The following is a 26,793-nucleotide window of genomic DNA, read 5'->3' as shown; positions in this document are numbered from 1 at the left end:
TAATTAGGGACCCCTGCTATTCCATCAGAGACTTGGATCTCGAGGCTAATTAAAATGAAGTGCTGCACATATGCAAGCAGCTGATAAAGGCTTGCAACAAGGCACCTGGAATCCTGGCATTTGGATAGCAGCAGTGGCAAAGAGAAGAGGCACATCTTGGCAGAAGAAAAACTAAGAGGAAAGGCAGAGAATCCTTTGCTTGCTGATGTCTTCCATGCTAATATTTTCCAATATGCTGACTGGCTAACCTACAGCAGAGCTCAAGCAAGAGAGACAGAAAGTTTTTTGGGCTCCCTTCATTATACTGTAAAATCTTTGGATGAAAAACAGGAGCTAGAGCAGACTAGAATTTGGATGACCCAGGTTCAGATCCTAACAAGGCTGCCAGGCTCCCTGGGTCATCTTGAGCCAATCACGCCTTCTCAGCTTGTCACATACATCACAGGGTTGTTGTGAGCACGAAATGGGAGGTAGAAATCCATGCAAGCTCCTTAAAGGAGAGATGGGGCGTGAATGCAATTTTAAAACAAGTGGTGCCTGCACATTAAGCCTAGCTGTGCAATTATTCCACCTCTTGTCTGGCGCAGAGGAATTACACATAGAATCAGAGAACTGTAGAGTTGGAAGGGGCCCTGAGACGCATCGGCTGGAATATGCAGCTGCATCAAACCTGCAACCTTGATGTTATCAGCACCACACTTTAACCAGCTAAATTATCCAGTGTTGGTTACACGATCATGTGTGAATGTGTGCTCAAGACACATATCTATTCCCGGCACATATACACAGCCTACACACTAGGGGACTGGATGAACTGGACCTCAGACAAATGCATGGATATGAACTGGAATTCTTCGTAAGGGCACTTACATGATACTTTCAAGGGTCCCCCCCAACTAAGTCATACTCAGAACAAACATAATTATCAATTGACTTCATTGGCATATACAATTATGATACACCGTGCTGCTGCAGGCTTTCCCAGTTTAAAGAAAAACAAGTCTCTCTTCTGCCACGCAACCATGCCCAAGCCCTGGCAACTCTAAGGCTTCACTTTCGGTGTAAATATACTCTGTGTTGCATCAACAGCAGTTAAGTCGGTGGAGCAGGAGACTCTTAATCTCAAGCCCCATGTTGGGCAAAAGAGTCCAGCACTGAAGGGGGGGTTGGACTAGATGACCCATGGAGCCCCCTTACAACTACTCGGAAACCTCACTGAGCTCAATGGGGCTTGCTCCCCGCACCCCCGGTAAATGCGAAGAGAATCTGCAGCTCAAATATCAGTGATCTTGAATACGCGCCAGATACGGAGGCAGTCCCCCCCTTTTTTATGGAAGACAGAGGGAGGGAGGGAAAGGGATCCAGGGACTGCAAAACACATTGGCAGGAACCCTGAAACCCCAGCCGTTCCTTCTACATGCGGAGGAGCTCTCGAGCTCAGAGTCGTCGGGACCCTGCGCACAAAACTCCCGGAGGCGGAAGCGCGGGGCGGGGCAGCGGCCAGGCAAGGCAGGCGGGAAATTTGAACGCTTTTTCTTTTCCCCCCCAACGGCGGGAGGATGGTGGAAGGTCCCGGCTGCACGCTGAACGGGGAGAAGATCCGGGCCCGCGTGGCCCCCGGGCAGGCGGTGCGGGGCGTGCGGGGAAGAGCCCCGTCGACACCCCCGGCCCGGTTTAACATCACGGCAGGACGAGGCGCTCCCGCGGCCGCCTCTTCCCCTAACACGGTTAGTAGCGTCTGCACTCCGCAGCCGGCGCGGATCTAAACCTCCGCTCCACCCCCGCTGTGGTTATAGGAATGACTGCAGGGAAGGAGTCGGGAAGGAGTTGTTCCCAGGGCTCCCTCCCCCCTCATAAGAGCAGAGGTTGATGGTCACCTGTCAGGGATGCTTTAAGTGAAGATAGATGACCCTCGGGGTTCCTTTCAGCCCTATGATTCTAGGGCTATCCAAAGACACATCCAGCCAGATCTGCTTCTGGGAGTCCACAAGCAAAAACGAAGAATACCTGTGGTCTTCCAGGTGTCTTTGAACTGCAGCTCCCCCCCCCCCCCCATCCCTGACCAGCCTCCAAGTTGGCTGCGGGCCTGCTGCTGATGGGAGTATTTGCTGATATCGCCAAGGTTTCAGGTTTGATCCCATTTTATGGCACAGCTGCATGTTCCTGCATTGCAGGGGGAGGCCTCGATGATGCTCAGGGTCCCTTCCATCTCTGATTCTATGAAGATCAGTGAGCAGGATCCACACGCCAGCTTGCTTTAAGCCCGTTTTGCATATTATTGGTGTGATAAGGGCAGAGGGCAGATTGCTAGTTCTGCTCCCTGGTGTTGGAAAAGCGCTGGCCCCTGGGTCTGAACACCCACACATTGGCACAGACGTGTTCCCGGGAGGAAGCTGTTCTTGTCTAGGCTTCCATACAACGAGGGTGTGGCATTGCAACAACAGCGCTTCCTGCCTCAGCCCCAAAGCCCCGTGACTGAAACGACTTGCTAGGATTACTTCAGCTGCTGTTCCTGAAAATGCATCCATTATAGAAAACCCATTTAAACTAATGGAAAGGACTGAATGTGTTATTGGTTGTGTTGATAGGATTTTAGGGCTGTATCAGCGTGTGATGCGTTTACAAAGGTTATTGCCATGAGCAGATTTGCAGACTGTAAAGGGGGGAAATGGCACATGAATACAGTGGTACCTCGGGTTACATACGCTTCAGGTTAGACTCCGCTAACCCAGAAATATTACCTTGGGTTAAGAACTTTGCTTCAGGATGAGAACAGAAATTGTGCTCTGGCAGCGCAGTGGCAGCAGGAGGCCCCCATTAGCTAAAGTGGTGCTTCAGGTTAAGAACAGTTTCAGGTTAAGAACAGACCTCCAGAACGAATGAAGTTCTTAACCCAAAGTACCACTGTACTTAAATAAATCTTACCACTGAGTTTTTACCAATGATGTTTGCATGGCAAGTATGGTGCCCTTTGGTCCCCTTCATTCCATTTTGTTAGGCTCTATATTATAATATTGTGGCACAGTATTGGGCAGGTCATGTTACACATTGTATAGGTTGCAACAGCGATGTATGCCATCCAGGCTGCCAGTCCTGTTCCTAAAACTAAGCATCTGCAAGGTTGCCCAGTAAACATTCCTTTGTCGCATGTCAGAATTACAACAGACATGACTGATTGACATCAGGTTTGTATAGCTGACACAATCGTCTCGTCCCCAGTAATCATCACTTCTGACTGTTTCAGCGATTTCGGGCAGCTGTTTGTGAGGGGTTTTTTTGTTTTTTGTTTTTTCCCTGCACAAAACACTTAAAAAGAAATAACTGGCAATCTGTAATATATTCTTGCCATTAACATAATAAATCAACCATAACGAGTCTGATTAATTTGAAGAGTTGGTAGAGCTTGGGCAAACATCTAACACATGTAAGAAATAATGAGGAAAGTGTCCTCGAGTCACTTTGCCTAATTAGGAAGATGGCAATTTTTTAAAAAATAAAAATTTAAATAAATAATAAAAAATTATTATAAGGAAGCCTGTTATACAATATCTGCTATAGAGTCACTGTCATGGAGGTTTTTTTAAAAAGAAAAGTACAGGGAAAGATCACATACTGAAATTGGCTCACAGGAAAAAAAAAGCAAAGCAGGTGGATGGAGTTGTTTGTTTGCTTAAAAATGTACTAATGAGGCCTGCTGTTGGTGTGAATGCACAGGACAAGGGAATAGGGTTCTCCTCCTCCGCTTCCCCACTTGCTTTCCCCATGTACACAGCATGCAATTTCTCCACAAGTTTTGATCACTTGTGTTGCCAGCATAAAATTACTCTGTTGGGGCTTGTGGAACTTTATAGAGGAAAAGATGTTGGAATATAAATGAGCAGCTTGGGTTAATGAGCTGTGAACATCCAAGGCTGTATTCCTGATTGGTGGGGTGGGGGGTATGGAGGAGACTCCCCACCCACCCACCCTGTCTTTGTTCAAGTGCAAGCAAGGAAATTTTATTAGAGGAAACATAATCCTCAAAAGTACTCTGGTTACGTGGTCTTTCGTTGGAAATATATAGTAAATATTGAAAATGCACAAAGTGTTCTCTGTTTAGGTTGTTTGTAAAGACATGTTTGGCCTAAATAGTAAATCCCGACAGCACTTCGTATATATATTTTTTAACAAGTGGTATCTTTTATTTTGCCTTTGTAACATAACTTGTGTTGCTTTTCCCTAGGATACTGTAGCTTTTTTTTATTCAGTAGAATCTGGGCACCTTGTAGCTGTACACAAAGCCAAACAACTCAGCACGAGGCACTGAGTCTGGTGTGTTTCCCACAGAAGGCCCCGCATCCAATCTCTTGACATCTGCAGGTGGGGCTGAGAAGGCTCCCTGCCTGAAACTTTGGAGAGTCACTGCCAGTCTAGCCTAGACAGCATTGAACTAAAGATGGACCACTGGTCTGATTCCATATAACGCAGCTGCCTGTGTTCCTGCTTAATTGCAACCCTTTGGGAACAGGCCATGCCCATAGCTCAGTGGTAGAGCATCTGATTTGCATGCAGAAGGTCCAGGTTCATAACCTGGCATCTCCAGGTGGGGATGGGAGAACACCCTCTCTGAAACCTTGGCAGGCCACTGCTGGTCAGGGGAGACAGTATTGACCTAGATGGGCCAGTCTAGGATTCCATGATTTCCTGAATTCTACGGTGTGACTTGATGGAAGGCAGCTTCCTATGCTACAATCCTCCTGTCTGATCTGCACAAACAGCAGATCATGTGGTAAAACATCCTGGATTTGATTGTTTTATAAAATTAGTTATACTGTATTCTGCCTTTGGGGGCATAGAATCATAGAGTTGGAAGAGACCACAAGGGCCATCGAGTCCAACCCCCTGCCAAGCAGGAAACACCATCAGAGCACTCCTGACATATGGTTGTCAAGCCTCTGCTTAAAGACCTCCAAAGAAGGAGACTCTACCACACTCCTTGGCAGCAAATTCCACTGTCGAACAGCTCTTACTGTCAGGAAGTTCTTCCTAATGTTTAGGTGGAATCTTCTTTCTTGTAGTTTGGATCCATTGCTCCGTGTCCGCTTCTCTGGAGCAGCAGAAAACAACCTTTCTCCCTCCTCTATGTGACATCCTTTTATATATTTGAACATGGCTATCATATCACCCCTTAACCTCCTCTTCTCCAGGCTAAACATGCCCAGCTCCCTTAGCCGTTCCTCATAAGGCATCGTTTCCAGGCCTTTGACCATTTTGGTTGCCCTCCTCTGGACACGTTCCAGTTTGTCAGTGTCCTTCTTGAACTGTGGTGCCTAGAACTGGACACAGTACTCCAGGTGAGGTCTGACCAGAGCAGAATACAGTGGCACTATTACTTCCCTTGATCTAGATGCTATACTCCTATTGATGAGGCCCAGAATTGCATTGGCTTTTTTAGCTGCCGCGTCACACTGTTGGCTCATGTCAAGTTTGTGGTCAACCAAGACTCCTAGATCCTTTTCACATGTACTGCTCTCAAGCCAGGTGTCACCCATCTTGTATTTGTGCCTCTCATTTTCTTTGCCCAAGTGCAATACTTTACATTTCTCCCTGTTAAAATTCATCTTGTTTGTTTTTGCCCAGTTCTCTAATCTGTCAAGGTCGTTTTGAAGTGTGATCCTGTCCTCTGGGGTGTTAGCCACCCCTCCCAGTTTGGTGTCATCTGCAAATTTGATCAGGATGCCCTTGAGTCCATCATCCAAGTCGTTGATAAAGATGTTGAATAAGACCGGGCCCAAGACAGAACCCTGTGGCACCCCACTAGTCACTCTTCTCCAGGATGAAGAGGAACCATTGATGGGCACCCTTTGGGTTTGGTCAGTCAGCCAGTTACATGCCTTACCCAAGGTAGCTCACAGTATCATGAACCCCCCCCTCCCCACTAAACATAGCAATAAAAAATAGTCTTACTTACTTGAATTTCTTCACACCTCAGTGGCAGGCAAGGGGAATCGCATGACTAACTGCACCTCCCAAATTTGCGCACACAGAAAACTACATGTAGTGTGTTTGGAGGAATTCGAGGCTATAATCTTTCTCTCTAGTTGTTGTTTTCATTCAGTGAGGGTTGTCTTTCACAAAACCATGTCATCCCCTTTCCTCAGTTTTGGGGTGTCTAAGAACACTTCTATCCTGTGATAAAGGTTTGTGGAGACTTAGTCCCCATTCATGTTAAATGCCAGTGACATGGAAGCCCTGTGGTATCTTCTTGTGTTCCTCTGGTAAGTGTCTGGATACAAAAAAACCTGCAGGGTCAAGTTCAGTTGTATGATTTCTTCCAAGCTGAGGTGGCCACTGGGCTGGGAGGCAGGGTGATCATAGACCACTAAGAACCAATGCAATTGACTGTTCTAGTAACAGTTCCTTTTTCCGTATGCTTACCGGACTCTAGCTCCTTTCTCCAGAGAATATACTTTGAAAAGTAAAGTCATTTCCTGAAAGCAGTTTTCAAACAGCGTGTGCATAATCAACTTGGAAAAGGCATCATCTGCTTGTTGTACATGGCCTCTGCTATTTAGGAGGTGGTAGATTAAGGCACCATACCGTGGGTGGATTTGCTTCCAGATGATCGCCAGTGATGGCTTAGCCTTGCTTAGCTTGAGGAAAAAATGCCATTCATGGTTAACAATGGCAGGGCATAGTATGTGGAAGCCTACAGCCAGCATGGCACACTGTAAACTAAAGAACTCTCTCGTTACATGTTGAACAGAATAAGCTTCAGTCCACCCTTCCTCATGAGCCTATTTTTACTTGAATCACAGTCACAAAGCTGGATGAATTTCCTGCTTTTGCGGTGTGATTGGGAGAGCAAAAATGAAGCGGTTGTCAAGCATCTGTCAGGTCACAATGTATGGCCAGTGGGCTGAGTTTGGCTTGAGAATGAACCAGTTATGCAGGGCTGGTGTAGAAAAACATCTGAAAAACGAGGTCATTATCAACTGTATGCCTTGTTGGATGCACTCAAAAGTAAATTGGCCCTGAAACATGTTACTGAAATGCACCAAACTATTCAAAACTAATACTGGCTTTGGTCAGGCTGATGGAAAACCACTTCTAAAGAAGCCTAAGTTCGCTCCCATTCACCCTCAGATTTTATGCATCCAACAGCAAGTTGTTATCCTGTCTGAAATAATCATAAATTACACCATGACCTTCAGTTTACAACATGTTCTATTTCACAAAGACATCTAGAAATTCAAAAAACAAATTGGCAATTGAGAAAACAGTAATCTTGGGCCTTTAAATTATTTAATATTGTGTGAGTAGCAAGGAAGATATTTCATAAACAGTGTCAGCATATTATAGTAGTCTGGCAAATAAATAGCTAAGTGTTGATGCATAGTGTTCAGCATTTAGCATGTAGTCTTCCAAGAGTTTTTGCTTGAATCATTTCTTACATTCTGTTGTACTGACAGAAGGGTCCTAGTGGATAACCATAGACTTGCACAAGTTGGCTTCATACAAATATTTGGGCATTTGGTTTCACGAGTCTTTCAGCTGGAGAACTCAGAGCAAACTGACAAGGCCCAAAGCGGAGCTTAGCACGAATGTAATTAGTTTTCTTTTGTACAAACATTGGAAGATTTGTCCAAGTGGCCATTTGTGTTTTTAAAACCAACATTTTGATCTCAGATTCTTTTTGGCGCACCTATTTGGTTTCTGTGCTTTTAAAATCTATCTAGAAGGAATTCCATCATACATTCTTAGATTTATATTTGGCACAAAATTCCCTTTACTTATTTTTATTTTATTGTTGTTTTTATTGTTTTCACACCACTCAGGTGATTGGGAATAAAGTATCCAGTCAAGACGTCTTAAGTGTGCTTAATGGATGTGTTTACAGTGGTGTGGAAACTCTGGGGAAGGAGCTGTTCATGTATTTTGGACAGAAAGCCTTGAGGTAAGTAAAGTGTACATAATTTGGAGGAAATATTGCCCAACTTTATTAAGCTTTGTTGAAAAAACTGGGCTTTAAAAAAAGGTGTTGCTTGCTCTCTCCATCTCTGCACGCTGACATGGTTTACATCTCACACTAAGCCAAACCATGGTGTAGCGTGAACACTCAAGTGCAGCTCCCAGAGAGGAGCTCATGGTTGCCTTGCTCCTCCTTGGTGGTTCTGTTGCTGAGCTAGCTAAGCCCATGGTTCAGCTTACTCTGTCATCCAAACCAGGGTTCTTGGTTTAGCTCTCCTGAACAAACCACAAGCCATAAACCATAGGACAAACCTTGGTTAAAACTCATGGTGAGTCTGGAGAGAGCTAAACCATGAGCCTGGGTTCAAATCACACCCCAAGCCATGACTTAGCTCAGTGAAAGCATGACAATGACCAGGAAGGATCAAAGTGGCTGCATTACTTCTCTGCGTACCCACACGCTTTTGTGATAAGTTGTGGTTTGGCTTAGTGCAGTATTTGAACTAGGCCACTGAACGTATTCTCATACCGACTGCAAACTTTTCAACCGTTGACATAAGAATATAAGAAGAGCTCTGCATCTGGTTGTAGTGATTGTCTAGAACTGCAGAAAAGAGAGGAAGCTGGTAGACAAGAGTCTGTTTGTAAGAGATGCACAGTCTAGCAAAAAGCTGTTTGTTCACGCAGTGTGACAAAGGCCTTCATTAGCGGATTGGTGCTCACATGGAGGTGAATGTGTTGAGACAAATATATATACAGTGGTACTTCAGGTTACATACGCTTCAGATTACATACGCTTCAGGTTACACACTCCGCTAACCCAGAAATAGTGCTTCAGGTTAAGAACTTTGCTTCAGGATAAGAACAGAAATCGGGCTCCGGCAGCGCGGCGGCAGCAGGAGGCCCCCTTAGCTAAAGTGGTGCTTCAGGTTAAGAACAGTTTCAGGTTAAGAACGGACCTCCGGAACGAATTAAGTACTTAACCCGAGGTACCACTGTATAGCTAAACCGCTGATGACCATAGAAGGGGGAGATTAAGATACAAAAAATTAATACCAATTACAGCAAAAGAAGAACCCCAACTAAAGCCCCAAACAGTACCCCAGTTCATCAGTCTGTTCAGCAGCCATAGCCATTGTAGTTGGAGTTATGCCAGAGTAGGGGATAAGCTGGAAATAGTTAATGTTCTGAACTGAGGGATATTCAGAAATGTCTTTCTTTTCTAGGATCCACTTTGGCATGAATGGTTCCTTGCGTATAAGTGCAGATGCAAGCCAGAACAGAAGTGGAGAATGGGCAGTTCTGGAAATACAACTTACTAATGATTTGGTTTGTTTCTACGATGCAACTGTTGAACTTAGGTAAAGCCATGCATGTTTTCCTGTGATACGTTTTTGCAAGAGTTCCTGAAGGGGGAAATACTGTGGCTCCAAGTTGGAAACGTTGCAAGATGGCTTAAATCAAGCGAAAACTATGCTCAAATTCAAGTAGTTCCTTTTATTTGCTTTATAAGCGGGGTGGTGGTGGTAGAAGAATAGATGTTTGCAAAATGCCTGGATACACACTGGAAATAAATGAATAAATTGTTATCCATAAAACTGACAAAAGAATATACTGCCCTCTCACAAAAATATCAGGGTATAACATGTATAACACTACATTGCACAGCGATATAAGAACACATGTGTAAGATCACATATTTGTACTCCACATTTAATGGAGAATAGTTGCTTCCTTGCAATCTTTGCTCATAAATAAATGCATGTTTGTACTAGGGCTGCAGGGTTGAATCAACTTATTCATTCATTTCTTAAAAGTTGACTAAAAATGTGCCCTTATTAATCAGGCAACAGATTTCTTCCCCTCCCTACCCACCCAAAGTATTGCTATATAGTAATGGGGGTCCTGTAGTCTTCCAGATGTTGGTATACAAATATCAGGTGATGGACTGGTTGGTAGCCTCACCCACCTGCCAAAGAGATCTGGGATGGGATTTTGTTCCATCCACTGGAAAAGGTTTCACACCCCTGGTTTGCTTAGACAAGCTAATTTCAAACTTTTGCTTATGAAGTTTTATTCAATAACCCATAGTTACGGTTAACCACAGTTTACGGTTCTGGCATAATGTTAAACTGTGGTAAATCAGAATGGAGCTTAAAAAAAAAGTTCCTGGTTTGGAACTGTGGATTGCTTCCTGCTAAATCCAGCCTGGCTTTGGGCAGTTTTGTTTTCTCTCTCTGATACTACCTACTGATAAAACAACTACTTAAATATTTTAATTGCACAATGCATTGCTCACCTACTGTCTGCTTACAACATATCCCCCCCCTCCCTTAACCTTGCAGGAATACTGCTGAATGTGAACAGAAAGTCAGAATGCTAGAAAACTTGGATGTATGCTCTCCAAAATTTAGTTTTCTAAGAGCAGAAGGTGAAATTAAGAAGCAAAAGGGACGTATGTTATGTGATGTGTTGCTCGACCAGGCAGTCCTACCTGGAGTGGGAAACATAATAAAGAACGAAGCACTTTTTGACAGTGGTCTCCATCCAGTTGTTAAAGTATGTGAAATATTCCTGGCTTCCTCCTGCTTGCAGGTTTGAATTGCGAGAACCAGAGTTTAAGAAAATATATGCAAATCTGTACCATTTTCATAATGGTAACAGAATATTAGGCACCTGGCCATGGCAGTTTCAAAAAGCAGAAGAATCTTCAAAAGAATCTTCTCACAAAAGGGATGTGGCATGCAAGTAACCAAGATTGCTTTTCCTTACAAATTAAATAAGTGGTCTTGAGAAGAAAATAATTCAGGTTGATATTTCCATATTGGGCAAGTGTGCTAAAATGAACAGTTTAAAAAGTAGTAAATACTCACAAAGTATTCAAGTACAGTGGTACCTCGGTTTATGAACAGCCCTGTTAACGAACTATTCGGTTTACGAACTCCGCAAAACCAAAAAAGTAGTGTTCCGGTTTGCGAACTTTACCTCGGTCTACGAACCGAAGCCAAATGGTGGAAGGGCACTATTGGGTGGGAGGTCTCATTAGGGAAAGTGCCCCTCGGTTTAAGAACGGATTTGGTTTAAGAACGGACTTCAGGAACGGATTAAGTTCATAAACCGAGGTACCACTGTATCTTTTTTAAAAGCCATACGATGATAAAATTGGTCCCTGATGATGATTTACTGGTGCCTGAAAAGTCCTATGATGATATTTATCTCCTTGGGGGTTCCTGACTTTATGTGTGCCGCCCCCCGAACCAAATCCTTGCATAAATGGTGGGTCCACTGTATATCAACTCCCTACATTTGATCTGGAGAGGCCGGTGGGAAAGGGGACCTGGAAACAGCCATAGTTCAGTTGTAACCAAGCTGATTAAAATTCCAGCACTGATCCCCTTTAAGTGATTGTCAAGACAGAAGTTAATGGCACTACCTGGTGTTCATGTTTGTGGTAGAATTTTATACATGTCTTCTCAGAAGTCCACAGACTTCAATGTGGTATACTCCCAGATACATATCCATAGGATACCAGCCTTAAAACAATTCTAGTTGTCCCGTTACCAGTGATGTGGCTTCTTAAGATAGGGGTTCCATGTCCTCAGCCTTTCTTTGTTTTAAGCAGTGACCCACTGTGGCTTGGAGAGTCCTTGGCTGTCGTTTTTTAAACCTCTGCTCCAAATTCCAGGCCTGTCAGCTAACGGATGAGCAAGTACATCACTTGGTGAAAATGACTCGGGATTTCACGCTACTCTTTTATAAGGTAGGGAGAAAGCCCTTTCTCAAGAGATCTTCGAAAACTGCATTAAAATGTAAATGCTGAACATGTGTCTTGATAGTAAAAATGTTTTTAACACCATTAGTATAAAATTGCTTCACCCAGCCAATTGATTGAAGAGGCTTTTTCTCCCTGGCTGATTGAAAATTGCCTGTGGAATCCAAAGGGAAATGCACTTGAGTCTTTTAATTTTCATAGGACTTGGGGCCAACTGATGTATTTAGAAAAAGTAGGAAAGAGCTGTGCCACTCCACTAGAGAGCCAGGCAGAGAATTACATGATTCAATGTTCCCAAGCCATCAGAAATTATCTGGATATAGAAAGGTAGCACAACCAGGGGAAGTGGTTTTGGTCTTCAGCATGCTAGGTTTCTGTTTGATTATTTTTTTAATAAGAAAAATGTAATGTGAACTCTCCTGGAGTGCTGCACTATCAGCTTTTTCTGTCCAGGTTGGTTGGTGCTTAAGCACCATTGATGGCAACTGCCAGAGAACTGGTAACTAACCCATCATCCTTTGCACTGTCCTTAAAAGATGAATTGCATTGCTTGACGTCTTGCTTACCTATAAGTCAGAAAGCTAGGGGAAATGTTGATGGTTTCTTTTCTCTTTTTTGCTGATAACCTTTTGCTTATTTTGCAAATAAGAAATATGGGTTTGTAACGTGTATATATATATATATATATATATATATAACTTTTTTAAAAATTAAAGAGCTTATTGGTTCACAAAAAAATGTGCATTGTTGAATTTCAACCAAGGGGAAGCGAGGAAGTCACTTAACAAGGTCAATAAGTATAATTTTTAATAAGGTTATGATTTTTGTTTGTTTGTTTGTTTTGTTCATTTATAATTTTGTGGAAATTAATTTTAAAAATTGAGAGAAAAAATGTGCATTGTCTTTTTCTGACAACAACAAAAGCCCTGCAGTGATTGACAAGCAATTAAAAAAAAAAGCAATGATAAATTTATAAGAACATATTAAAAGCAGATTTAACAAAATAGCATCATTTGTGCTGCCCGAGGAAAACAAACCTCTTTGCCCGGTGCCAAAACAAGGCTGATGCATGGTTATTCCTCTGGGGAGATCATTCTATAAAGGGGAAGCTAATTTCCAGGACAGAAAAACAGGAATTTCTCAAATTCATGGAACTTTTTTTAACTGCCCAAAGTGTGAATGTATTTAAATCTCTCTTTTTGGATTTTATTTTATTTTTTCTAGTCAAGGATAAAATGATTTGACAATGGGCTGGAGCTCTGGCTTTCTAAATCACATGAATAATAATTCAGTTCTCTGTTCCAGTGTCGCAAGACGGGATCAGCGTTGTATAAGCATTACAGGGTGTACAAGCGCCCTAACTGTAGTCAGTGCAGAGCAAAGATCACGGTGTGCCGCTTAGGAGAGAATAACAGAATGACGTACTTCTGTCCTCTGTGCCAAAAGGACAAGCCTCAGCTTGTGGATCCTGGGTAGGTTGTTCACCTTTATCAAACATTTTCTAAATTATCTCAGCATTCTGAGAAGAGCTGGTTTTAGAAATGCTAACCTTTTGCTCAATAGCTCTCCAGCTTGTCCAGTGTCAAAATCCAACCTTTGGCGTTTGTTTGTTTTAAATGGCATTCTGTATTTTTCTGTCACTCCTTCCTCCTCTCTCTGGGCTACCCCTGCCCACTGCCCAGCCACCTGAATTAAGCCAGCAATTCTGTACGCTAAACCTTGGAGCGAGTCCTATTGAACTTATTGGGACCAAGTAGATATGGATAGGCTACCACAGGAAAAGAGTTGAATGTGCACCAGGGATGTCCAACCGGTCAATTGCTATCAATCTATGTTTAAAAAATGCCTGAATACACTGGAAATAAATGAATAAGTTGTTATCCGAAAGAATATACTGCTCTCTCACAAAATATCAGGGTATATAACATGTTTAACAGTAAGATCACATATTTGTACTCCACATTTACAGGAGAATAGTTGCTTCCTTGCAATCTTTGCTCATAAATAAATGGATGTTTGTACTAGGGCTGCAGGGTTGAATCACCTTACTTTTTAAATGTCCTGATTAATCAGGCAACAGATTTCTTCCCCTCCCTTCCTACCCACCCAAAGTATTGCTATATAGCAGGGATGTCCAACCGGTCAATCACGATCGCAGGGCCTCCCTGGTCGATCCATGTCTTTCATGTGATCCTGACTGATTCACCCCCCAAAAAAATACTTTGGCTCCCTAAAAAAAGCTTAACAACTTTGGTCAATCCAATGGGTTTTTTTTATAGTGTGAGTAGATTGCAGTCTCTTGGGAGCGGGACTCCCTGTAGTACATCAACGGAACATAGTGATATAATGAACATTTCCTGCATTCAATGAGCAAGGCTGCAATCCTAAAGGCACTTTCCACAGAAAGTGGGGTACAGCAAGGCTGCAATCCTAAATCCTGGTAAGGAAGTCCCATTGAACACGGTGGGGCTTATTTCAAGGAAGGCATGCATAGGATTATGCTGTAAGTAGCCCACCTACTTTTTCTTCGCCTTCCTTTAAATATTTCTCATCTCACCTCTTCTATCCCTTAGACAAAGTGGTTATTTTTAGGGCCGTATTCCCTGATTCTAAAACAGTAGGGTTAAGGAGCGCATTCACTGCTGGAGTCACACAGATATCTTATTTTCATCCCCTTGTTTCTCTCATGCAAAATAATGCAGGCAGCAGGGTTTTAGCTTGTTAAGCTGCAGATGGAGGATGTCTACTGAGAGCACCAGGGGGGCAAGCTTTTATTGAGAATATTTTCTCCACGATTCAGAAAAGGGGAGAAAAGAAAAATTCTGCTACCTTCTAGCTAAATTGGAAGAGATTTTCAGGGAGGATCGTTTTAAGAACATAAGAAGAATTCTGCTATTTAAGACTAAAGGCTTGCCTAGTTCAGCATCCTGTTTCTTACCTTGGTCCACGAGATACCTCTGGAAAACCCAGAAGGAGGGCAGCAGCCTCCTTTCATGGATGTCCCCCAGTGGTATCCATGTACAGTGGTACCTCGGGTTACATACATTTCAGGTTACATATGCTTCAGGTTACAGACTCCACTAACCCAGAAATAGTGCTTCAGGTTAAGAACTTTGCTTCAGGATAAGAACAGAAATTGTGCTCCGGCGGTGTGGCAGCAGTGGGAGGCCCCATTAGCTAAAGTGGTGCTTCAGGTTAAGAACAGTTTCAGGTTAAGAACGGACCTCTGGAACGAATTAAGTACTTAACCTGAGGTACCACTGTATAGCTAAACCGTTGCTGTGAGGGCAGTTCTCTGGCCTGATGCAATACCTGCCTTTTTCTTAGAATGAATTATGTATTTCTCCTCTTCTCTCCCCTCCCCCCGCAAAAAAATCGGGTGTACTCTTTGGGTAGGTACATTTAAGACTGCAGTGATAGCATGCCGCGTTAAACTATGGTTTGGTCAGGATAACAAACCGCTGAGATGCGAAAGCAAGAAGAAACATGTGATTGAAAATGGCTTCCATCATTCATTCCATTCCCTGGTTTCCAAATCACAAGGGGGGAGCCTGCACATTAGCATCCTGTCCCATCTACAGGCTGCCCCCACAATGAATGGATGTTGGAGGCTGTGGGGTTGGAGCTAGCAAGCATAAGTCCACTCTCTCCTCCTCATATGATTGATTCTTGAATACATGAGGAACGATGCCCAATCAGGGTTATTTTGTTGAAATCCAATTTTCAAGTATGGAAGAATTTGAGAATTAGGCCGGAACACAAAGTTCCTTTTTATGTCCCCACCCCCCAGATCAAAATAACTCATCTATATCTAACAATCTCAGTGCAGGATACACAGAAGCATGAAACAACAGTTCCAATCACAAGCGGGGGACAGAGTGGGCAGACCTCTTCTGATCTACACGCGTCCATAGGAACATGTGTATGGAGCCCTCTATATATGGCAGCTGTTATGACTGTACAGGGCAAGGGAGGAACCTAATCTCCATCACTTCCTGGCCTAGCATGTGTATTGAATCTATTTGGAAAGTCTAGAAGGGCTGGATTGCATAGATCAGGGATGGGCTGCCTGTGACCTTTCAGACATTGTTGGACTTCATCAGTTCAAGCCAGCATGGCCAACCACCAGGAATGGTTGGCGTAATGATTGAAGAGCTTCCAGAGAGCCAAACAGTAGCCATCCCCGGTACAGGTGGCTGATATGCCACTGTGTTTTATCACCCAGTGCTTTGAAATAAGTAAACTCTTATTGTTTTTTGGGAAATACACTTTTGAGGAGCGGGAATAGTGCCCTTCCCATTCCATGTCTCGATAGCCAAGTTCACAGCCTTGATAAACCCTCAAGGCGAAACTGGAGCCTCCAAGCTATCAGACGCAGCAGCCCAACTTTCCCCCTCGCTGGTGGCCAAGCTATTAGAATCCAGTGTTGAATCTCCCATATAACCCCTGGTGGAACACAACGCTCAGAACAAACCTCTCAACATGTTAACATCAATTTCCCCCTTTCTTTCATTGTGCAGCAAACTGCCAGGAAGAAATGGTTTAATTGGCTGGGCGTACAGCAGGGGGTCGTCTTGTAAGGAACAAGTTGCTCAGGAATCGGAAGAGGAGTGGGCCTGTACACTATGCACGCTGATAAACAAGCCGTCTGTCAAACTCTGTGATGCATGCCTGACTCCAAGGCCTGAGCGTAAGTCTATATGGTTGTCTGACTGGCATCGTAATGTATTACAGCAGTGCAAGTAACATGGAACCGTTTTGCTTTGCTTTGTGTTGTTTCTACTCCTGTTCACAACATACAGGTAATATGTTCATTAATACGCTGGTCCTAAATGCCTATTACTTGCCCTAATGCTTCAAATCTGAAATAGTATATGAGGAGGAAGACAAAGGATATCATTGATATTATTTTATTTCAGAGTTGCTTTATACTTTGTGGCATGGTGCATGCACTGTTCCCTCCCCCTCTCTTTTTCTCTCTGCAGAAAATGCCACTCCCATTTAGCTAGACATGTCCTCAAACATTTAGAGACATGTGACGGACATGTGGTTGGAATTGGGAAGCTGCTATTGGATGTGGCTTCCTGACATGTGTTTACTGCTTATTTGTTATCTTTTCTTTGTGGACTTGACCCCTTTGATGTAGGAACTGTAGGGGTAGCTAGCCTAGTTTGAGGGCCTGCTCTGGTTCCACAGGCAAATTCTTCTGGGACCCCAAGACCTGGCCAGTTTTCATGACAGCATCAACAAGAAGGAAAAAATAGTGGGACGCAGCACTGGGGTTGGTAGGCCCAAATTCCTGACATGGATGCAGATCTTCCCTTCCCCAGTCATTACACCAATGACTAATGCATGGGGAGAAAGAATGATAGCCAACCATGATTCATCTAATCTGTATGCTTCGGCTGTGGAATGGGATGGGGGGCAGTCTGCTGGTGTGCCTTTTGCATGTGTGCATAGATGAGGCTGTGTTTTGAATGTGTGGCGTGGAGGGTTGGACAGGGCCAATATATACTAGCCACCCCAAAGTCCCAATTAAAAAGTAAAAAAATGAGAAGGTCCTTAGGTGTCCTAGCTATATGGGGTGGGAAGAATAGACAGCCCTTCTTTCCACAGACTAGGAAAGAAATTCAGAGGAAATCCTCTCTCAAGAAAATTAAGATAGAGAAAGGTTATATGAAACAGCCCTGAGCAGATGCCCGTGTTCTTAGAATCTGCATTATTAACCCAGAAACTTGTCTCAAGGAACAACTGTTTGTGCAATAATAGCATGTTCCTTTTGTAACTCAAATATATACTTTCACAGCTGTTATCCCATCCCATGCTGCATGAATTATTCAGTTAAACCTTTGGTACTTTTTGCAGATTTCAGCAACTTCCCCGAATTGTCAGACCAAATGTTCCATAAATTGAAAGGGAATGCATTTGTAAGGAGAAAAAAAATCTTTTATAGCTGGAAGGGACAAAAGCTGTCCTCCACCCTGTTAGTATTTCAAAAACAATAGAAGTGTTTGTGTGTGTGTGTGTGTGTGTGTGTGTGTGCATGAAAAGTGTTTAAAACCTGTAATAAAAATTGTGATTTTAAAACTAAGTGTTGAAACTTCACATGGGTATATTTTTTTTTACACCTTTTACAGTTGGAGCACGGCGTTTCCGTGCGCTGCTCTGGTTCGCCAGAAGCGGCTTAGTCATGCTGGCCACATGACCCAGAAGCTGTACACCGGCTCCCTTGGCCAGTAAAGCGAGATGAGCGCCACAACCCCAGAGTCGTCTGCGACTGGACCTAACAGTCAGGGATCCCTTTACCTTTACAGTTGGAGCAAACTCCAATCACTCAGCAATGATGTCTTTCATTTCTCCCACAAAGAAGAGCTGTTCTCAGCTGCAGTGTTCAGCTTCTAATCTCTGAGGCACTCTACTTCTCTGCCCTGCCCTACCCTGATTGTATTTCCTCCCTTCTCTTCCATGATTCCCTCCTCCTTGCTGTCTCTTTCCTCTACTTCCTCCTGCCTTTGTGCTTTCTGCTGTGCTGCTCTACTTTATCAGCCTCCCCCCTCTAATGGACAAGCCAGTTTCTTTTAAGAGGCTCCCCAAGTTTGGGTTAATATAATGTTTCCTGCATGTCCAGTCTCACCTGGATCAATTGCTGGCTATCCTTACCAACTGCAAATCAGGGGTGGGGAAACACCCACTTTTGCCTCTTCCTTGCCCAGCAGTGGGCATGTGGCCCCAGAAGGTTGCATGGCCCTTGGACTGCTGTCCATTCCTGTCACTCTTCCTCTTCCAGGTCTATTTGTTTTGCACTTGATCTGCCAATTGCAGTCCCTGAGAAGGTGCCTTTACCCATAAGGATGACATAGACTAGTGAAATATGCTGGGAGTGGGCTTGGCTGTCAGTGGAGCACTGATGCTATAAGCATCTGGTAGGATCTTCCATTCGAAGCTCCCGGAAGCCTTTCACACTCTGGACCGCGACTGGCTGTAAGGGAAGGTTGAGAAAAGATGTGCCGACCTGCTGTAGGCCTTCTGGAGCCAGCAGAGTGCCGGGCAAGAGAGGTTAGCGAGCAACTGTATCTGCAGTCAGGAAGGATTTCTGTTGTCTGCCAAAGTTGCTCTTGGCTGATTGTCTTCCACTAAAATGTCAGCCCCAGGAACCTAAAGATTTAGTCTGTTCAGAAAGTCAGATTTGCCAATTAACTTCTCTCCTGGAATTTATGCACCCAGCTGGTTCCCTAGAAGCTGAAGCGGACCCAATACAACAAAGGCAGCGTGGCTTAGGGCTTTAGAAGAAAATCACGATAATGCTCTTTTTCTCTCTCTCGGCATCTTTCATTCCAGTTGTGAAGCTTTTGAGCTGTTATCAAAGTCCAATGCTGGCATCTAAAGACTTCTTTAACATATGTTTAAATAAAGCAACTTTATCTCAAAAATCTACATTAAAATAAAATCTAGAGAGTTTTTTTAATAAAAAAGATGATGTAAGTAAAATGATTTCCTCAATGCTTATAATTAATACTTTTGTCCTAGAATCAGAACTGTAGAGTCAGAAGGGACCCCAAAAGTCATTTAGTCCAAGCCCCTGCAATGCAGGAATATCAATGCACAGATGGTCTCCCACCCAATTTGAAACCATACCGGATCCTGCTTAGCTTTGCAAATGTGCTTGCAGTTTTCCCCCCTCCACTTAATTAATGTATGTAAAATTCCCTTAATTAATTGAATGTATGAAATTTTACTTTCTCTGAAAAGGCCCTTTCTACATTCCCCATCCTTGCATATGTTGCTAGTGTGCATTCATAAGACTATTGCTGTCTTTCTACAATGCTAACCTGAACTTAGTTGAGTCCCATTGATGTAAATGGGGATGTGCATCAGCATCCAAGGCTAGTAGACATTATGGATAACTATTTCTTAAGGAAGAACTGTAGCTCAGTGCTTTACATGCAGAAGGTCCAACATTCAATCTCTGGCATCTCCAGGGATTGCTGGGAATGTTTCCCTGTCTGAAACCCTGGAAAGTTGCTTCTATTCAGGGTAGACAATGCTGAGCTGACTGGACCAGTGGTCTGACTTGGTGTAAAGCAGCTTCCTATGTTCACAATTATTAAAAGGATCTAGGGGTCTTGGTGGACCACAAGCTTAACATGAGTCAACAGTGTGATGCAGCAGCAGAAAAAGTGAATACTGTTCTAGGCTGCATCAATGGAAGTATAGTGTCCCGATCAAGGGAAGTAGTAGTCCCCCTCTATTCTGCCTTGGTCAGACCACATCTGGAATACTGTGTCCAGTTCTGGGCACTGCAATTTAGGAAGGATCTTGACAAGCTAGAACATGCGTGATGCAACCAACATGATCAAGGGTTTGGAAACCAAGCCTTAAGAGGGTCTGTTGAGAGAATTGGGTATGTTTAGCCTGGAAAAGTGGAGGCAGATATGATAGCCACCTTCAAATATCTTAAGGGCTGTCACATGGAGCAGGGAGCATGCTTGTTTTCTCCTGCTCTAGAGGGTAGGACTTGAACCAATGGATTCAAGTTGCAAGAAAGGAAATTCCGACTAAAGAACTTTCTGACAGTAAGAACTGTTTGACAGTGGAACAGGCTCCCTTGGGAGCTTGGGAACTCTCCTTCATTGAAGGTTTTTAAGCAGGGGTTGGATGACGATGTGCCGTGTATGATCTAGTTGAGATTCCTGCATTGCAGGGCATTAGACTAGATGACCGTTGGAGTACCTTCCAAATCTACCATGCTATGATTCTATGATTAGTAGTGTGTAGAGCAGTATAGATGTAGTTCAAGAGCACGGGGGGGGGGGGGATTTCAGTGGGGGAGGAATAAGTGGTTCAAAGAGGATACTAACTGGGATGTCTTCCTTTTCTTGCTATCTATTTTAAGTTCCAGAAATACAGAAGAATGAAGCTTTGGCAGCCTTTAACAGCAGCTTAATCAAGTACCCATGTAATAACTTTGGAAAACCAAGGGGAGAAATTAAGATCAACAGGAAAACTGTGTTTGGGACAACAACATTGGTGCTGTCAGATTTTGCTAGCAAATTGCCTCTGCCAAAGCATAATGGAAGCAGAAGTCTAACTCCAGATGGAAACTCTCTGTGTGATTCTTCACGAAATGATTATAACAGCACCAACCACCATGCTGTAAATACACCCGTATCATTCTCCCATCAATATAATTCTTTAAAGCCGGCACAGAAGAAACAGAAGATTGATTCCTCATCTTCATCTGTTGGGGCAATCAATGAGAATTTAGCAATCAGGTTTGTTAATTCCAGATCTAAACAGGATTCCTCTAAAGTATATTTCATTGAATGTGGACTTGAAAGGTAGAAATTGACGGGTGCAAGGCAATGTTTAGAGGGAAACATTGGTTTGGGGTTTATTGCGTGTTTTGCTTTTGTAACTCATGAAACAGAGTTTGTTGCTGCTGTGTGTCCCTTATTTGTCACAGAATCGCTTGTGACTCAGGCTACTTGTTAGATCAGAAGAAAGGGCAATTTACCAAGCGGCTAACTGCAGTGGCAAGAGATTGCTGTATCTTAGAAATGAAGCGGGGCAGAAGCCCTGGAACTTTACAGAATTTGATGGTAGGTGCAAGGGGGCTAGTGGGCTTCTCTATTGCACAGCAGAGCAATGTATTCCTTGCTGCCTGCTTCCCTACTTGGTAGCTCAGAAACAAAACTGCATTGTGGTGTAGCAGGTGTAGCACCGTGGTTGAAAGTGTTAGCCATGGACCTGGGAGACCAGGGTTCAAACCCTTACTAGGCCATGAAGCCCACTGGGTGCCCTTTGGCCAGTCTAGCGTACCTCACAGGGTTGTTGTAGGGGTGAATTATTGTTATTAATTAAAATTGTATACCGCCCTATACCCATAGATCTCAGGGAAGTTCACAACATAAACTTGAGGATGGAGAGAACCAGGTATGCCACTTTGAGCCCCTTGGAGAAAAAGACTGGGTATATAGTCGTACCTTGGTTCTCGAACACCTTGGTACTTGTACATTTTGGTTCCTGAATCCCAAAGACCCAGAAGTAAGTGTTCTGGTTTTCGAACGTTTTTCAGAAGCCAAAGGTCCGACGCAGCTTCCGCTTGAGTGCAGGAAGCTCCTGCAGCCAATCGGAAGCTGTGCCTTGGTTTTCGAACAGTTTCAGGAGTCAAATGGACTCCCAGAATGGATTATGTTCGAGAACCAAGGTTCCACTGTAAAGGTATGGGGTGTATATAACCCATTTGAGTAAGGAGCCAATTAAACCCCCGTTACCCAAAGTTGGACCTTTGGGGAGGTGGTGAAGACTGAGAGGGGGTTGGAGGAGGATGTCAGAGTTCCCAGGTAGCACTTTACGATGTATACAGGAGCGCGAGAATAGCACTGCCGGGTGGAATTTGGCCTTGACTTGTAGAATTATAGCAAAAGAAAGGTTGGCTGCTTCTAAATCAAAGTAACAGGGAGCGAACTAACCTAGTTTAAACATTAACCATCAAGGAAGATGCCCTTGTGCCTTGTAAGCGAAGATGCTCTCCAACTCTTCTGGTGACGCTAATGTTAGGGGAGAGTAAAGCTTCCCTGCCACCTTCATAAAATATACTTTTCTGCTCCGCCAGTCAGACTTCCTCCTCTGTGGTACATGATTGGGATCATTAAAGTAGCTTTGATCAAAGAGCATGGAAAATTGTCTCCGAAGCGGACAAGTAGGTAGAGATCCCCATGGCCTGGTCTAAGACACTTGTAATAGCTTTCCAGAGGGGGAGACTATAATTGGAGGGAATTGGACCTCGAGTATGTCTTGCTGCTGCCAATTCGGAATGCCTTTTAAACAACATGAAAGGACAAAATTTATGCCAGCGACACCGGAATAGTGCTGTTTTATATTTTAAAAAAATGAGATAAAATAAGAGGCCATGCAATTTTGGGACTTTAAATTTGCCACTTGCCCTTCATTTCAATTGCCTGGATGCTCAGTACAGATTCCTTCAGTTTTATTTAAAGAAAAATCAAGTAGGGCAGGTAAAATATCCGGTTTCTCTATTTTGAACCCTACACGTGTATAACAATGCATTATTGACAGCTGTGTACGAAAGGCAAGAGTGTTTGGTGGAAGGGAGGAAGAGTGTTGCTGCTGCTGTAACTAATCCCTTTTAACTTCATGCAGTTTTTATTATTATTTTGCAACCTGTCATTGCAGAGCACCTCCAGTTAATATGACAGATGGTTCTTACACATTAAATACTGGCAACCCTCGCTGCAGTAAACACAGCCGCTGCTGCATTCTTCGCGTGGTTAGGAAGGACGGAGAAAACAAGGGCAGGCAATTTTATGCTTGTCCTTTACCCAGAGAAGCCCGGTGCGACTATTTTGAAGTACGTGAGATTGCGTAGCCTTGCTGAGCACCCTTGAAGGGTACAACTTTTTTCCTCCAACCCATTATGATTACTCATGGGTTTCATTCGTACTTTCGGTATTAGTGTACTGGAAGGAGAATTACAATGTCACTGATGAAGTTAGCTTTGCCTAAATAACTTCTAGACAAATCCTGGCCACTGCAGAATGGTTTTCTGGGTGGAGTAGAGTCGTGGACTTTGAATTCGGATTTTACACTAAAAGGTTTTCATTTATTGACACTATTAAGAGTTAATAGACACATAGAAAGCTATGGCTTATTGATATCCCTTCCCCAGTTCTGAAAGCAGAAGCAGGGGGGATGCTCCTGTCAGTCATGATCGGGATTTAACTGCCTGGCTAGGATGACTGCTTGCAGGGAGGGCACAAGAGGGGATTTATTTGAAGAGTGGAATTGATGCAGACATGGGAGTAGAGATTATTCTTCAATCAAGTAGCCATTGCTGTCCTTGAAAAGCTGAAGAATGGGGAGTTTGGGAGAGGGTTCTCCCCCTACTTCTCTGCCTCTTCAACCAATAGCCATCTATGGCAGTGATGGGGAACCTCAGTGATGAGGTTCACCTTGGGCCTCTTGGTCAGGTCTTCAGCGCTCTCTCCAGGCCACAGACCTGCTTCACATCCTCCTGGGATGTTTTCGCCACATTGTGGAATGTGTGGTGGTACCTCCTGCCTGCTTAGATGGAGACAGGTTTCTTCCTTCCATATGCAGAGTAAATGTATGGAGGAAGGAGCAGCACTTTCTTCTCCCAGACGGCATTGCAGCTTGTTAAAAGGTCTGGAAAGGGCTCTCTGTGCAAATTAGCGGTAGTTGCTGCAAAAAAAATCAAAAAAAAATCTAAGAGTCTCTTTGTATGGACCTTGGCATCCTTTTCAGACCTACCTCATGGGGCTGGGACCAGCAGAGGACAGATATGTTGGGAGTGGGGTCAGTGTATACACTCCTCCCCTCTCCACATGTTTAATATACACATGGAGGGAAGTTCTGAAAGGGGAGTAAAAGGCCCTCTCAACTAACTTCCAAAGGATAGGCTGAACGCAACATACAATAGATTATTTTCACGTGGGTTTTGTTCTGTTAACACAGCAATTGCACTGGCCTCTGCTATGCAGTAAGAGGTGCAGTAATGTCATTTTGACCTTCAGATTCTGAAAAGGGAGAGAAGGAAGTTGGAAGTGTGGGGAAGTGAGATCTATTGCTATTCAGCTATGAGGTACCAGAACTTTACTTGGATAAATTGAACCCATGTTGCCTCCAGAGTCCGATAAGACTCCCAAAAACTGTACTCTCACAAAGTCAAACCAGTGGAGCTCAGGCAGTGAAACATATAGCGTATTTGAAAGAGAGCCATTTACCCTGATTATTAGCAGTTGCCACCTACCTGGCAGAATTAAAGTTGAGTTTCTTGCCACCGGTCTAAAAGAGGGATCTGATGTTAAAAGGAGAAATTATTTCTCTCTACAGTGGGCAGACCTGCATTTTCCCTTCTGCAATCACAGGAAGCGCAGCATTATGAGGACAGTGTTGAAGATTGGTCCTAATAATGGAAAGAATTTCTTTGTGTGCCCTCTTGGGAAGGATAAGCAGTGTGACTTCTTTCAGTGGGCAGAAAATGGTCCAGGAATGAAGATTATCCCAGGATGCTGAGCAATTCATCTCCAATACACCATCTGACGTTAATCTTCTCAAACTGTGTACACAATACTGCTCTTCTCTGGGAGATACTTTAGGAGGGTCATGATCAAGTGGTATCTTGTGATTGCAAATCCATCTAGATTATACATTTGGACATGCTTTCTTTTGTTCCCTCCTTCTAACTGCCTCTGTGATTTGTTTTATATATCTAACACTAGAAGCTCTCATGTGGAAGGGTTAACATATCTGAACAATACCCGGCCGTATCTTTTGTTGTCTTGTTTCCTGCCACCCCACCCCAAATTGCTTAAATACAATCTTCAGGAATTATCTGGATTTAGTTGTCTCTCACAATGTGCTACAATCTGTCAACAAAACATACATTTTTAGTCGAAGTTTGTACATGTTGTTTGTCCTTCAGCACTTTCCCCCCAATCCCAATTCTTAGGCTGTGTTTCCATAAACATTTATATTTCAATGCATTTAAGATGAATAGATTTTAATACACTTTGTAATCAGTTATGAAAGATTAATATATTCAATAAACTTGTTTCTAGCAATGACGAGCCTCTGTTTGTTCTTAAGGATTGCTCTGAATGAGCTTCTTGCCAAAGTAGAAGGGATGCATTTAACTAACATGCTTTATTGTTTGTTGCAGATCTGTAGGTCACCTTGCCATGGTTTTCCCTTCACCTTAATATTTCTCCATATAGGAACCTGTCCTAAGAAAAAAATGTTGCTCTTTTGGAACTGAACAGGTGGTCAATTTAGCTTGGCTTATGCAGTCAGCCTGATCCCCTATGCAGAATTAGGCACACACATTTGGGTTGGTTTGGTGCATTAAGTCTGCATAGGCCACTTGCACTTAAATTTGGTGGGAATTTGGACAGCACTTTACCCATCTTTTTAGATCAATGGAGTTTGGCTAACAAGCATGGCAGAGTTGGCCACTCTCTTCTCATTTATTGGTGACCTGTGCAAATGGATTGGACACATGCCTATTTGGGAGTAAGTCCCATTGAATTTAGGATGATTTAGTTCTGAATAGACATACATAGGGCTGGGCTCTGGGCATAATTCTTAAAGACAACTCTGCCTCCAAACATTAGCTAGGCCAAGAGCCCCATGAACTCAGAAGCACCTCTTACCCTGCCCTCCCTGCCAAGTCCCTGGGTGGTTGGTTTTTTTTTGGGGGGGGGGGCAAATCTCTGCTCCCACCTGCAGTGTCCACCCATCATTTTAACTTTACCCAAAATGCAATGCCCTAGCCTACAAAATCTACACGCTGGTTAGGAATATAGATCCATGGTGGAGCATTTGGTGCAAATTAAGGTGATGGTTGGCCATCACAGATGGAAGCCCATTCAAAAATGGTAAAAGGTAAAAGGACCCCTGACCGTTAGGTCCAGTAGCGGACGACTCTGGGGTTGCAGCGCTCATCTTGCTTTACTGGCTGAGGGAGCCGGCGTACAGCTTCCGGGTCATGTGGCCAGCATGACTAAGCCGCTTCTGGCGAATCAGAGCAGCACACGGAAACACCGTTTACCTTCCCTCCGAAGTGGTACCTATTTATCTACTTGCACTTTGACGTGCTTTCAAACTGCTAGGTTGGCAGGAGCAGGGACCAAGCAACAGGAGCTCACCCCATCGCGGGGATTTGAACCGCTGCCCTTCTGATCGGCAAGCCCATGTGGTTTAACCCACAGCGCCACCCGCGTCAAAAATGGTACTGCCCACTAAAATATAATGGGTGGGGTAGTCAGCAAGGAGAGCAGCAGGTGTAGCAAAGCAGAAGAAAATATACTGCATATTTATCCGGTGGGGGCCCTACTGAAATACCATTGTGGTAGATTCTGTAGGTGGATTGGCACAGATTTTCCTGTAGTTGCTCATTCAAAGATGAAATGCTCTCCCCATGGCTGCTGCTGCTATCCCAGACTTCCTCTGCTTCTTTGACCTGCTCCCCTGGCATATAGTTTTTCTTGGGAGTCTCTTAGAATGAGCACTTCCCATGGCAATTGAATTGT

At 43.7% G+C, this 26,793-nt stretch overlaps 1 protein-coding gene across 1 annotated transcript; it reads left to right on the top strand.

Moving 5' to 3' along the window:
- Positions 1-1,339: 1,339 nt before the first annotated feature.
- On the top strand, positions 1,340-25,320 carry NEIL3 (nei like DNA glycosylase 3). The gene is made up of 10 exons (XM_081022199.1): positions 1,340-1,727; positions 7,818-7,936; positions 9,177-9,311; positions 10,296-10,509; positions 11,636-11,710; positions 13,028-13,194; positions 16,243-16,412; positions 20,616-20,994; positions 22,919-23,093; positions 24,596-25,320. Exons 1-10 carry the CDS (start codon positions 1,560-1,562, stop codon positions 24,776-24,778), a joined length of 1,785 nt encoding a protein of 594 aa, XP_080878325.1. The 5' UTR covers positions 1,340-1,559; the 3' UTR covers positions 24,779-25,320.
- The last annotated feature ends 1,473 nt before the right edge of the window (positions 25,321-26,793 follow it).

The sequence above is a fragment of the Podarcis pityusensis genome (genome assembly GCF_964106645.2).
Source record: "Podarcis pityusensis genome assembly, chromosome: 9".
Lineage (NCBI taxonomy): Eukaryota > Metazoa > Chordata > Lepidosauria > Squamata > Lacertidae > Podarcis > Podarcis pityusensis.
This window is presented reverse-complemented; position numbering and strand designations above follow the sequence as displayed.